At 38.4% G+C, this 15,527-nt stretch overlaps 1 protein-coding gene across 3 annotated transcripts in view; it reads right to left on the bottom strand.

Moving 5' to 3' along the window:
* PIGN (phosphatidylinositol glycan anchor biosynthesis class N) overlaps positions 1 to 15,527 on the bottom strand; it is a 97,286-nt gene that overhangs the window by 42,415 nt on the left and 39,344 nt on the right. For all 3 annotated transcript variants that reach the window (XM_030480844.1, XM_030480851.1, XM_030480836.1), the window contains 3 exons: positions 15,372 to 15,431; positions 14,178 to 14,270; positions 12,258 to 12,313 (listed from right to left, as the gene is read on the bottom strand). In XM_030480844.1, the coding sequence (XP_030336704.1) occupies positions 12,258 to 12,313; positions 14,178 to 14,270; positions 15,372 to 15,431 (209 nt within the window). The remainder of the gene's footprint in view (positions 1 to 12,257; positions 12,314 to 14,177; positions 14,271 to 15,371; positions 15,432 to 15,527) is intronic.

A 15,527-nucleotide genomic window follows, 5' to 3' on the forward strand; every position in this document is an offset into this window, starting at 1 on the left:
GTATTGTTTTACACATACTATTTTCCATGAATTTTACCCGTCATCTTCAATGCAAATTTCTAATATGCTAAAATTACCTTGCACTTTATATCTTTAGTCATTTAGCTGTAAACCCCTTAATTATTGTTTTACTCTCAATGAATCATTATTAATGAACAATTGTCTTCACCTATTCCTTCTTAGATGACAGCACCTGGAAACTCTGTACATGAATGGTGTAACAGAATAAATAGGGTTTTTAAACAGTAAAGCTTCAGTAAGTCAAACGCAGAAGGCAATTATTTTGTCAAATGGCATTGCCATTAGCAGGTGCATTGTTAATTTTCAATAGCTAACATACCACACATTTTACCTTACTTCCATATGTGTGCTTTTCAGGATGCTGAATTTACAATTGGTTTTGTAAAGTTTGAATTCCACCAGAAACTAAGGACTGTTCACATGTAACTGTATTAAAATACAAGTTTCATCCTGAATGCAAAGGTTGATTGTCATCTTAAGATACTTCTTGCCTCTGTATTACGCAAAAACTCAAAGAAGTGGTTAAAGAATTCTTGCATATCACACAAGACTAGAAAGAAGAGTTACCAAATATGCTTATTATCTCTCAGTTCATCTAAGCAGTTTATCATCCGTTGAGGACCCTGATTCACTTCCTAAAGCTGACAAAGTTGATGGAAGATTTACAAGGAGCCCCGTGTCAAATGTATTAGAAGGCATAAAGAGACAAAGCTGAGCCATGAATAGAAGTGGAAAGCTGCCAACAGAAAGAAGCCAGGAACTGGAACTTTAGATATGGTGATTCTATAATATTTAGAAGACTCACCAAACAACAAAACCACAAGGAAAATCTAAATCTGCAACATTAAAGCTTGAACTATTCTTATCACCACTTAATTTTAACTTAAACTATTTAAAAGGTTTTGAATATAAGGCAGTTATTGTTAGAAAAGAACAAACCAATCAGTTATTTCTAAGTGTAGTGCCAGAGGTACTACTAGTATGCCAGCTGTATTCTCAAGGTCACTTACTGCACACATCCACGCAATTAGTATTAAGTAATGAGTTGAATTACTGATCATTATTAGAAAGATTCTGAACTCTATAAAGAAAACTAAGGTAGGTAGGTATGTATGTATATGCTCATCCTGGCTACCCATCACCAAAATACAATTCTACCAAATTCAAGGTCAATAGTTTTGACCAGTAAAATCAGTAATTTTTTGTATAACAGAAAAATACCTGTCCTATTAATTAACAAACACATACAAAGAGAATTCAGCCAGTGGACTCGACTCTGTCCTCCTACTCTTGAAAGTACACATGCACTACACAAGTGCAGTATAGTTACTCTAAGGTTTAATTTAAAAGAAAAACCAAGGACTCTATGATCACATATATTATGAACACATGCAATCACAATATCATTAGGATTCTGAAGACTTAAGATTACATTCTTTGATGATAGTGGTTCTAGAAGAGTAATTGTTTTTCATGATGACTATCAGAGATTAACTTTCTAGTTACAGACAGAAATCACAGCTTCATCCATGAGTAAACATAATTAATTATGAAGCAAAACAATGGGGCTAATCAATGCAAGTGCTTGTAAACTATCCCTTCTGAGATGTTAGCTACCCTTGTCATAAGTATACCTGACAAAATTAATCTTTCCAACATACCATTCATGCTTCATGTAAGCTAAGCTATTTGACAGCACTAACGACAAGACTGTGATGACGTACGTTCACCATAGCAATGTCAAGGGGACCTTTCTTTGTCCAGAGAGTCATGTTTATCATCACACTACAGAAATTACCATCCCCAACAGCATAGGTAGCATGCTGCAGTCAAACCATGAAATAAAAATCTTGGAACAGAAGGAGGTATCTTGCAAATACATCTGTATCCACCACTGCTAGTTTGCTATTTTTATTATGTCTAGCTATTTGGGTAATGATTTATAATTACGTTACTGCACAGAAATTTTTCCAGAATTCTGTTATAGAAAGTAACAGAATTTAGGATTTGTAGTAGTTTAACACTTACAATGCTGAAGATTTAATAATGAAAGTCAAAGAAGCATTACAGACCTGCAGATGCAATGTACAAATAGAAAGGCTGAGATCTTTGCCTAGCTCGCTGTCAGAAGAAAACAAATTTCTCTCAGCTGCTTCACTCCACACGAACTCCATGTACATGACTAGTGCCAGCTCACACACATCTACACACTTCTATCATTTCCTTTTCACTCTTCCCATCAGAAAAAAAAAAAACCTCATGCACCCCAACCCCTTCTCCCTCCCAAAAAACCCCCTGTGCATCCTACAACCCTTTCAGAGTGGCGAGATTTGCAGTAGACAGTGATCACATTTCTATGATCCATATCCAGCAGCATATCAGTAGATGCTCAGCAGACTTCAGTCTTCTAACTTTTCATATGGGCTGATTGGGCGATGGGGAGAAAAGGACCGACTCCTGCTGATGTAAAACTAAAAGAGCCTGATGCTGAGGATATATATCCCTTGAACCTCATGATAGCCCCAAGATGGAGCAAGGCCATCTGAATAAAGCCTGCTAGGTTTTTGTATGGGTTACTTTCTCCTGAAAGCCATGCAAGGCAAACCTTCTCACTTGCTTTGCTACAAAATTCCTAACTCCAAAACTGTTAGCAGTAAAAAAGGCATCAGGCAACTACTGTCCAAAGAATTCCAGCAACCTCTTCTGCCAAAAGGCAGAGCTATCACAGGTTCTTGACCTCTTCTCCAGAAAGAAGATTCCTGGTATCTTAGTAACTTGCAACCCAAAAGAACTCACCCAGGGTAACACTGCCCCGCTCTCCACAAAGCTCTTCCATTGGCACCATCCCATAGAGCAGCCTAGGCCTCTGCCAGCCACGCCTGCCCTCCCACCTCTGGGACTCTGAGACGGTCCGGTGAATATGTTCAAACTGTTGCCACCCATCCTTCTGTGAGAGGGTCATACCAAGGAGAAAAGATGCCTTCCAGTCCAGCAATTCTGCAATCAGCCGAATTTATACTTATAAGATCCACTATTACAGCTTTGATCCACACCACCGCTGCTGGCAAAATGTCATCTTGAAAGTGCAGCTGTAAAACTGGCCTGATGTTTTTGCAGGGCTGCTATTCTAAAGTTAATACAAGTAATTGAACAACACTTTTTTCAAAGCCTCTTCCAGAGCAGCAACAGGCTTCAAAATCAAAGTCAGTCTCCCATGAGAGCTGCCTTCAAACATTCCCAGCGTACAACAGAGATGGCACCTCAGAAAGCATCAGGTGAGTAATGGGAAAGTACAGGCACAGATCTTGCACTGAACACCACTAATTTAGCAAAACATGACTGCATGCTTATTTCTGCTCCACATCAAATTCACCTCAGTTATCAAGCCTGTGCACCCACAGGTTGTTATCAATGACAGTGCAATCACAGACTAGCCCAACTTCATCATTCTGTCATTTCTTTTGAAGGTATGGTGCACAGCCTTCTAGGAGCAGGATGAGATGCACAGTATAGAAAATTCCCACTTCTCCACTGACAGCAGAGAATCATGAAAAAGAAAGTGAATGGCAAGTGATGCAAAGTCATGAGTTCATTTAGCAAAACGTGGAAAAATTAACCAAATAGATATTTCAAAAATCAAAGTCTGGAACCGTGGTGGTCACTTTCTGTTGATCTTGCTCTGTAATACAGAGTACATGCTGCTAGTAGGGGCATGATTAGGAAAAAATGTGTTACAGTTCTATGGACTCTATCGAATTATATATTTACAAGAATTTTAATTGCCAGAAGCTGATTTTTCCAATTTTCAAAATGTGTTCAAGTTCTTTACATGTGCCCACTCCAAAGAAAGAATTGTTTTACTCTATCTGCTAAAGGCAGACTGAAAGCACATACTATGAGATACAGAGACAGTCCTTTGCATACGTTATAGTTTTGATCAGAGTGAAGTATCAAAGATTAAATGATTTGGGGGGTAAATTCACTGATCCTTAATCTGTTTAGACAGGCCTGAATTTTGTTTTCTAATATATTTTCAGGAAAGCTATTTAAACAGGCAAGCCATATGAAACTTGATTTTCATAATTCAGAAGCAAGATGAGTGTAGTTTACACATAAAGAAAAATACAGCAGTGTGTTTAGTGTGCTAAAGCTGTGCTTTTTGAAAGAAAAGGTACTCCACATAAGCCTACACTAAAAGGTAGTTCTTAAGCTTCTTAAAGACCAGGACCCTCAGTATTACCTCTCTCAGCTTGATCTACTTTTGTCCTGCTGTTTCACTGCCAGGAGTTTCAGTTTTGGAGTGTCTACATTTCAAGTAGATTTTTGTGTTTCTGGGTTTTCTGACTACCACATTAGATTGTAAATCAGCCAGCCTAGCTGTAGGGTTGCACTCAGTATCTTTGCTACTTTTTTTTCTTTTAAAAAGCATTAATAAGCATCACTGCGTGCATCAGACACTACAAAAGATAGAAAAGAAGTAAGAAAGTCAGTAAGAGGCTCCTGATTTAAGCTCTGAGGTTTTTGTTCTTTAAACCATAATGAAATGAGAGGGGACATACTTCCACAGGTCCAAGATAGCAAAAAAGCATCTTTACTGACACATTGCAAAAACCTACCAGTACACGTATGCTTTTTGTATTCAGATTCACAAACGTGTAAAGGAGGAAACAGCGAGTCATACATTAGTGAAACCACAGGAAGTGGTCTGACAGCTAATGGTCTAGTTCTGAACTGTCAAGTCCTAGGAATTAAAATAGCCTTTTAATTTCCACAAGTCAGTGTCCCTGATGCAGCATATTCGCATATTCAACAGCAAAGTGCCTTAGGATATTTATGTAAATCCTTTAGATAGCAGAGATGAGAGAAAAAGGAGCAGGCAAGCTAACTGCCAGCTGCCAATTCACTGAACAGAGAAACAATTAAGATAACTGGGCTGCACACAGCAGATTTTGCATGCAAACTACTACAGCAAGAGCTTCAGACAACCAGAAACCAGGAGGAAAGAGGCCACGCTCTGATGTCGTCCCTCCAGCCCACTCACAGTGGCACTGAGAAGCTGGATGCAGGGATCTAGCAAGGGCAAGGTTTTGCCTGAAGAGCCAGCAGGACATGATGCAGCAGCCTTGGAAAGGGAAACTGCTTAATAGGGAAGATGAAGATCCTTGAAGGAAAGGAAATGCATAATTTTTCAAATTTTAGTTCTGTAGGGACATGTGCTGACTCTAAATAACAATGCCTTACCTCTGCTGTTAAGTCAGCCCTTACCTCTGAAAAATGTGTGATTATTTATGTCATTCATCGACCTGAATCTAGCAATCTGCGGTGTTGTGGTTATGTAGTATTGTACCACAGGTTGTCTTCTGCTCTGCAATCCTACATGCCAAGCCTAAACCACAGCAACAACTTTCCAGCCAGCTGCATCCAGAGCAGGCAGGTACCTAATAGCAGTGCCCCATGTCCACCAAAACATGTTTGGATAGGTTCCCCATACTGATCCTGACCAGACCACCACTATACATCAAGGAGTTGGTGATCCACATGAGAGTTAACCTGAGTAAGCCCAGGCCTGTGCTGCACAACTAGCATGGCTTCAGGCTGTGCTGCACAAATACTTTGGCCACAGGACAAACCCAAACAGCTTGTAGTAGCAGGGGAGACTGCAGGCAGCTCTCACTCCATACTGGCAGTTATGCTGCCTATGTGTCCTCATATTTATCTAGAAGTGAAGTAAGAAGTTCTCACATAAACCTCCATTCCATTTGACCTAGAAATAATTACTAGAGTTGATTTATTGCAAGAAAATCATATAATAGCTTGAATGACCAGAAATAGGGAACCTCTCCATTGACAGGACCTGTTCAGCACCATGGGAAAATCCATCTGAGCTTCATGTGATGCTGCACAAATGCAGGGTATGCAACATCTGAAGGGATGTATGATTTACTTGTTATCTATATTCCTCTTTTTATTTTATCTTATTAAAGCAGGTATTTTATCATGCCATTTGTTATTGGGCCTTCCTTACAATCCAGATCCAGAAAGAGCCCTGCGCTGCCTCTCTTCCTCCACATCCCAGTGCAGAACATTCCCCTGCCCGTCCCATCCCACCACCTGCCTCTACACCCTCCCTCACCCTCGCTGCATGAAGCCTCACAAGTTCCAAGAAAAGGCCAAAGGGATTTATACAAAGGAACAGAGAAATGTACATAAATCTTGTGATATTTTATCTTATACATTAGCCTCTTAGCTCCTTCTAAAGACCTTACCTACTTCCTACTCCGTAGCAAATCCAATTATGCTTGGTCCTTCTGCACAGAAGCCCCTGCTAGTAAGCTTTTCATGTACAAAGTAAAAGCTCCTGAGTGCGCTGCTGAAACTGGAGACCAGCAGGACGCCTGCTTTCTAAGAGGATTGCATCCTCCCTGAACAGCAGTTTAACGGAGTGCTTCAGACGCTGCCCATTCAGTGAAAGAGAAGCTGACATTTTCGCCAAAGAGCATTCATTTTATATTACAGGCATTGATTTCTCCCTAAAGAGATAATACATCTACCATTAAATCTTTTTTTTCTCTCTCTCTCTCTTTTTTTTTTAAATAATAGGAAGCCATTATTACCATTTGAGCACTTTTGTCTCTACAGCACTGAATTTTCTTGTACCAGCTGCCTTAGAAGTAGGCTGATGCCTAGATTCCCACTTGGTAACACAGTGGGGACAAAGTCGAGAAAGGAAAAAGCCTTTCCACGGTTCACTAGAAATTGTCAGAAGTGCCATCCCTTATTGTTGACCACAGGATAAAGGGGCTGAAATGCCTTCCCAGATAGATCTGTGCCTCTGCTAAACCAAAGTTCCCCTGGAGCCACGAAGTATTCAGATAAACAGACAGGGAGAGTAGTCGCTGTTAGAAATACCCTTCCCTACTGCAGTAGCGTCCTGACATTAACTCCTTAATGTTTGCTCTTGCAATGTATTATCACATATATCACAAATCTCTCATATACTACCATTTCTTTAAATAAATACCATTGATTTAAACAAAGCAAGACCAGGATGCTTCAAAGGATGTACTATGTTTACCGACATCTTAAGGAACCCTGCCCCACTTAACGGTGGAAGAGAAATCACTTTCTTTACTTTGCTCCAAATATTAATTTTGTGGAAATATCTATTATTTGTTTTGAAAGGCCATCAGACAGAGAGAGCAATGTAGTGCTGTATGTCCAGCTATCAGAGAAAGGAAGAGAGGTATTTGTGACTATGGCATTTCTTTGAAGTTGCTGTACATCTTCAAAGACACTCTATGTTATGAAAGAGCTATTTTCCTTTCTATGACCATGACAAATACATGATTGATACTTCCTTGCAACAAATCCATGCAAATGTTGGAGAGAGTTATATTTCAATTCATATTGGAGGGTAGAGGAAAGAGAAAGAGTTACATTTTTGTATGGCAAGGGAGAGGCATATTTTTATTTAATAGGTGCACACTGCACATTAAAAATACAGTGACTTTCTATATCACTATGCAAGTTCTAACTTGATTATACACACAGAAGTAAGCATTTGTCATGATTAAAATGTAGTATTCAAACAGTTAAGTTACTTTAAAAATGCAGCATCAAGATGGTGTGGGATTTTTCATATATGAGAAAATACAAGCTTGACTTTAAATAAGATACTTAAGCGGTTTCCTGCTAAAACCCCCCCCAAACCCTTACTGATGTTAACTTCAAGACATTCAACAAAAAAACACAGCTAGTGGAAAGCAAGCACTGATTATAAATCTGGCTGCTTATCTCTTGGGTTTTTTTGTACATGGTGGCGCTTAAACTACTGATCTTCCCATCTTACTGTGAGGCACCAGAACCTGAACAGCTGGAAGCACAATCTTCCCTGAAAGCACTGCATACACCAGGCATACAAAAAAGGACTCCTGTGCTTTTGTGTAATTTAATATATGAAATCTCTCTAACCTGTTGGGATAATCAAATTGCATTAATTGGTTAAGAGTATTTTAGTCAAACACTGATGTCCCACCTACTCACCTCACTACACCATCCTCCTGCTACTCCTCATAGGATTACTTTCACAGCCCAGAGATGCCAGCTTTGGGAATGCTTTTGCAACAGTAGCATCTGGCCCCTTGGCACACTCCTCTTTGAACTGTGCCAGCTCAGCAGTTGCCTTAAGGTATATCAAATGGTCAGAAAGCTAGTAAGATAGTTCGCTATCCTGGACATCAGTTTGCCTATGTCAGCAATCTTCAGATTTGTCCACACTTCCTTCAAAGCATCTGCCATATTTTGGTGCTTTTCTTACGTATCAATGTCAAAGTATTGTGCCTATGTCTCAGAATCCTGATAAGAAAAGCCTCTGATTTTGCTAAGCAAACCAGTTTTGAAAACATGTCTTTCACAGCTGATGGAAAAAAAGGTAGGGAGTGGAAGGAAGTGGGAAGGAAACTAATTTCAGACAGTAAATCCATTCAGGTATCCAACTGAACCGCAGACAAGCATTCTAAACACGTATATTCAGTGTCAGCAAGGGACACTGTTCTGATCCTGCACATTCTCTCTCCTGGAAGCAGGTTGCCGATTCTGCAAGGCCAGCTGTGCAGACACTTGCAGCTGAGCTTTCTGCCATGTATTCTCAACAGTTTCACAAGTAGCCTCAAGATACACTTTTACACAGATCTGTTCCTTGATGAAGCTACTTTGACAAAAATTAAATTGGCATCAGTGGCAGCCAGACACATCTTAATATATACAGCTATCCAAATTCTAACCTGCCTCAAACCTGGTCAGGTAGACACTATTAAAGTTTCTATCACAGAACACAATGATCAGCTCCATCTTCCTCCTCATCATTACCCACTTGACAGATGGATTTCAGAGAGAGACGCAATTTAGATCCAAGTAGGAAGGGGCACATGGCCTCCTTCATTCCCTGTCCAATGTGCCAACCACACTTCCACGAGGGATGAGATTCCCTGCGGAAATCAGAGCCTTGTATCAATTTGAGATACTTCATCTGTAGCCAACACTGTGTAAAGAAGGAGTAAAAATAGGCTGCGTATATATAGATATATGTATATATGAACTAGTTTAATGATTTTGGTGCAATATATTCAACATGCAACTCAAACACTAGTTTTTAAGTCATTGCATCTGAAGGTCATGAACAGTTTTCTAGTCACTTGGTAATAAAACACGTAAAATTCAAGAATTCAAGCCCAGAAGCAGGATTTCCCCCTCAGAATATTAAAACCAACTTTTTAATGTTATTTCTGACTGAAAAATGAACTAGAGGTTTTTGTTAAGTTGCACTTTCTACAGAACACATTATTTGTGAACATATTCTCCCCCCCTATCCCCTGGTAAATACATTTTCAACAGTAATTTTATCAAATTCTCTGAAACCAGAATGTTTCAATCTAAAAGTTTAGATTCAGATTTCTTCTGAAACTCACATCTATTTGTATGTATTTCTGTTATACAGACTTTATTCAATGACACCGTTTAAATAATTTAAATAAAAGCAGTTCTTAGAGATATCTTTGTTCATTTTCAGGTTATCAAGATGCTGAATGTACATACAATGTATAATATTTTAAAAAATATTTACATTTTTAATTTCTATTTAACTTGATGGTCCCAAAGCACTTCAGAGAAGAATTATGCTTCACTAACCTCCAATAAACTAGGAAGGAATACAGCATTATGCTGGAGCACACACTTTCTGAGCTTCGAGTGACAGATTTCAGGCACCAGAAGGATTAATAAAGGATATAGCTCCTTTGTACAACAACTGAAATCGATGAACAATGGTGGAAGAAGCTATTCATGTCTGAATGAACAGTGCCTAGCAGAAACACAGCACAGAACTGTGCTCAGCTGCAGCAGTGGACAAAGCCAGCCGCAGAGTAACACAAATCAGGGGCAAACCTGCCATTAAACCTAGGCTGCCAAGTCCAAATAGCATATAGCTGTGCAGAAATGCAATCTCCATACTATTACCGATCATTCTGAAATACAGCACAGTATACCAAGAAATCTCTTGCTCCAGACACAGAAGTAAGCTATCGCAAGCTTTGCCTTTTTAATTTCTCCTGAAACAGGCAGAGTAACTGTACCCTTCCATATCTTTTTATCTACCACAAAGAATACCCCAACCCAGCGTCACAGTGAAGCCAGCAAAAAGGGGATACATGCCTTTCTCTCAGTATTTCACCCTCATTCAAGCAAAACTTGTTTGAAGAAGTGATGAGGGTTGATGACTCATATCATGACCTGCAGCTGAAGCGCAGGCTTGTGTTCACTGCTCACATGGCCAGTCACCTCCATGCGAAGGAGGGGACAGATCTGTAAACAGGTCATGTCTAAAACTACCTCAGGTTTTCCTTCAGCTCCTGCAAGCTGGAGCATTAGGAAGTTACTTGTTTGCTTAAAAATAAATTGGTGTTCAACCACTTTATCCCAACTATTAGTAATTGGACAATGCCTTTGGTAGCTTCCCAGACATGGGACAAGTTTTGAAAGTCAAGGAAAGTTGTGAAGATGAATTAGACACTAGAATCCAGCTAAATTCACACACGCACACACTGTGGATAAGCATTTGCATTAATGTCTGACAATCTGTTTTTCTACAGTGAAGATAACAAACATCATCTTGAGAAACCAAAGAAAGTCTTTATCCATACAACATGCAAGCACAAGCACCTTTTGTAAGGTAATTCACACATCCAGGGAATTATTTTGGTCTCATATAAAAACCCTTTCTGGGAGGACCATTAACCCAAATTCTGATACAGAAAAATTCTAAGAATACCTAAAGAAAGTAAAATAAATTTATTTTTGCAATGCATCATACCAAAGTAGCAACATGTTCATAGTAAGTTTTAGTCATATTTTCAAAATGATAAATGTCTCAGGTATTTCCACTTAAAACAATCTAACATATCCCAAAAAAAAAAAAAAAAAAAAAAAAAAAAAAAGAAAGCAGTCCATAAGGCAATCAATAATACTTAATGTTAAATTTATCTTTAAAGGAACTAAGAAAAACACATCTTATTTTACAGAATCAGTTTTATTTCTTGGGAAAGGTAGAATTCAAACAAAAGCTGTGAAATCAAATTAATGGTCTTCCCCAAGAACCACAGATGACTGGCCATCCTTTCCATACAGCATTTTTGTTCAATAATCAGTAAATTCTTTGACAATTCACCTGTCATTCTTAATCAGAATTTGATCTAAAACATTCATTATGTGCCCAAGATTGACTCTGCTTGTGTCTCAGAGACTGTCTTGAACTGTTCGCTTTGAAGAAGCTAGAAGTATAACACAGTGAATCTCTGTTCAGAAAGGCAGCAATCTTTTTTAGCAACTAAACGTACTTCACAGGAAGAGATTCAAGTATTTTTTACTGCTATGATTTAAAGATCTTAATTAACATCAGTTTTATTTCCCAAAGGATAACAGCTGCTCTCAGTGACAAAGCATTTTTGGAGCACTCCACAAACTGAAAGCAGAATCGAACCATATCACATGCACTCAGAGCAAAGCTTTCAAAAACCTTTAGAGGGAAAAGGAAAAAGCAGCTTTAATTGGATAAGACTGAAGGGTGAGCAGGTCAGTAATTGCTCCATACACTAGAACACAGAGCTTGTGGATACACAAATCACTGCAGAGACTCCTTCACAGCCCTGGAAACACTAACACTAGGCAGCATAAATTCTAACAATTTTGAGCTTGTTTTCTGGTTGGTTTTCATTAGAACTTATATTACAGGGAAAACCACTCTTATTTAAAATTTATATATATAAATACATAAAAAACCCCAAGAACAGATTGTATTTCCTGACCCTATGGGGACTTACATCTCCCAAGAAATGCTAAAAGCACATAGCAAAAACAAACAAAAAAAACCTCAGTGAAAATTATTGTGCAGTGTATATAGTGTGTATATAGCTATATTGTGAAAAAGCTTAGGCAAATAACCCTTACTGGAAAACTAAATATTAGGAATACATTAAAAAAAAAAAAAAAATCTACTTCTAACCAGAATTTTTAAATAGAAGTTAATTACATAAAGTTCTAGTGCACAGTTTCATAGCCAGATAAGCACTATCATTCAAAAAAAGACTGAAGAGACTCATTTTCTGTTGTTGCATCTCACTGAAATAACAAAATTATAAGATAAACAATCAACTAAAATATATATAGTTTTTACAGACACTTACTTGAATGGTGTGAACAGAAATGACAGTGTAGTTTCCTTTTTCTGACTCATCTTAACCTGCATAAAAAAAAAGTATTAAACCATTATATGCAAGTTGCAACAAGACTTAACATTCCATCAGGAATTAAACTAAAAAAAATACAGAAGAGTTCTAAGACTTTGGAAAAGGAATTAAATCACACCGTCAACATGTAGCTCCTCTGAGTTCTTGGAAACCAAGATCTGCTTTGTAGTAGGTAAAATAAACCCTAGTGGCGTATTTTTTTTTTACCCAGCCACTGATTTTCACAGGACTTCTACGGTTTGCAGGGTAAAGGGAAGATATGGTTAGACGTGTTACCAGATTTCAGTGATAGCCTCCCTCAGTGAAACCAGTATTACTTTTTGCTGCAGTGTACTCACACACTGTCTGGCACCATTGCTGAAGCAATGCTGTTGGATCAACTAACCTGTTCGTGGATGAAAATAGAAGGTTTTGATGCCATCAAAGCCACTTTGCCCAAGGCCCTTCGAAACATCTTTAAGGCCTCTTGCAGCAGCCTGACTTGTGTCTGACTGTCAGCATAAAGTGCAGACAGGAACTTTCTAAGCACGCTGCTCCCAAAAGCTGGCAGCTTGAAGTAGTAACCTGCACATTTCACCCTAATCTATTCAAGGCAACAGCCTCTCTGAGGACTTACAAACTGTGGTCAGGTCAGTCCGCCACAGGAAAAGTAAAAACCCACTTGGCATGTCTAAGCCAGTGTGCTACTTCTGCTTCAGCAGAGAAACACAAAGGAAACTCACACACCATCATTCCAAAACAATGCTAGAAACAAGCCAGCCAACAAGAGATAATTTAGCACTACAAAAATGAGAGAATAAAAAGAAACTTAAATAAAAGAAGGACCAGAACCTTTTATTTTATTTTATTTTAATAATCCCCAAGACACCAATTTAACTGAAAAAGACTGGAGTCACATCCTTAATGCTTAGAGCAGAGGTCTTCCATTGATGAAGGCTATATCAGTATGCTTCAACTTCACATCCGGCCCACCAGCCATTTCCACTGCTACATGCCAGCTTTCCAGGATAGATTTGGAAGCAACTCTGCTGCTGACACTGCAATCTTGTACCCACACATTTGGAAACCTGTCATTCAAGGGACAGAAGGTGCTAATCTCTTGCAGGTGATCTCATGCTATTTCACTGCTCCACTGTTCCTGACAGGGCAACAGTTTTTGTGTGGCTCAGCTTCCTGCCTGTGAAAGGATATTTTTCCCCTTAGAGCATTTCTATGTCTTGCCAAAACTGTGATTTTTGGATTTTTGACTGATTCGTATTCTACCATCTATGGAAAAGAACCTTTTTTTGTTTGGACCATGTATGTGTTCTCATAATACAATAATATCCAATACTAGATGAATCAAGACAGAGAAGCCACAGATGAACACTTGCAAAGCAAAACAACAGATACGACCGCATTAGCTAAAAGTTAATTAGGCCACTAATTTAATTTATTTAATAGACAGGTGCCTGTTACCTTTCTGATCTGTTTGTGTACTAATCCTGACTTAGAGCTTTGCCTGCCAGCCCCTGTTGCAAAGGCATTATTTCCCTTTTCAGGTATCAGCACTCAGATTCTACCTACATACTGCAAGTAGGTTTACATTAACATCAATATACATCAGCATTTATGTTAAGAGTCAAGAAAAAAAGTTACTCACTGTCCTTAAAAAAAAAAAGGTTTTATTAAAATCTTTCAAACTCCTTAAGATATGGCTCGCAGCTAGTCAATCAATATCACCCAGCATGCACACTCAATTTTAGTCCTTTGAATTACAGCATGCTATATACAGCATGTGTTCTGGCATAATTATTTTACACACAGCAACAACTATTATTCAAAGAAATATTTTTTCTTTGCCATATGTTTAGTTACCTTAAATTGCTCAACAATCTGAACAGCGTTGGTAAACATGCTCTCTGCTTTGAAATGAGCACTATTGTTCAAATATTCCAGAGGCAGAGTTCCCTGGGGAAGAAAAATACATATATACATTAAAAAAAAAAAAAAAGAAAAAGAAGAAACGGGAATCTCTGTAGCTGAATTCTGAAATCCAGGCCAAATGAGCAGTAAGAATACTTCCAATTACTGCTGAAATAACTACTGTAACTCCTTTGAAAATACTCTTCTCACATAATTTCTCAACATCACAGGTACTATTTATAATATCCCAGCTCCTACACGAATGCAAAAAAGGTAAGTAACATCAGTTGTTATTAGGCTATATACTATATAGAAATATAACACCAACCTCTAATCAGAAGCGATTTTTAAAATACCTAGAAGTCTTCCATCCAAAGCCTTGCCTGGGCCTGACTCACCCATTACTTGTGATGGGAAAGCGAGTAGCTGCTGTGCTATCGTATGTTGGGCAGCTTTCCCCACGTGAGCAGCAATGAGTGCAGGACAGGGGGACAGAATATGGGACAGTGTCCAGAAGAAATATTTCAAAAAGTGTGCTATAAATAGGTGCTTTAAATGCAAAACAAGCAGCATGAAAGCATACTAATGTAATGCTAATTGTGAATTAGATATTTATGAGACAACCTTTGCTCTGTGTAATAATATCCAAAAGGAATTCAAAGAAAAAAACATCTCACAGTGAGGGCACTCACTGTTCACTAAATTAGAGGCACAAGATACCATCTGAAGAAAGTACACTAGTTTAAACAAGAAATAATTAAACATTAAATTGCAGGAACCAGCTTGTTTACAGGCTCAGTTTTCATGATCAAAATCAAGTGTTATTCAAACCATACTGCGTTTTTACCATCCCTAAAAAACAAAGTAACAAAAACCTTTTATGTAGCTTGAGAGTATAAAGTTGCAGATTATAAAAGATCAGCTGCCTTTCCAATTGAAAGTAACATACAATATATAAAAAGATTGACTTTATACTCTAAACTGAAGACACATACACATAAGGCTTAAGCTACAAGCAGCCTCCATACCCTACAGCACTTTTCCAAATCTACAATCTTCTTCCCTTACATGCCTCAAGTCTTGTCCCAAGCACCTCCTCCTCTACGGTGAGCAGATTTCTACGATATGGAAAAACATACTACTTACCACAGAATTCAGGGGAAAAGGCACACCAATAAGGGAAGCCATCAGCGGTGCTACATCAGCCTGTGCAAACAAAAGCATTCCCATTTAAAAATAATTCCAGCCTCCAGAGCTAATAAATTCAGTTTAACATATCTGCTTTTGTAGAAGTAAACGGTA

Source organism: Strigops habroptila, chromosome 1 (genome assembly GCF_004027225.2).
Source record: "Strigops habroptila isolate Jane chromosome 1, bStrHab1.2.pri, whole genome shotgun sequence".
Lineage (NCBI taxonomy): Eukaryota > Metazoa > Chordata > Aves > Psittaciformes > Psittacidae > Strigops > Strigops habroptila.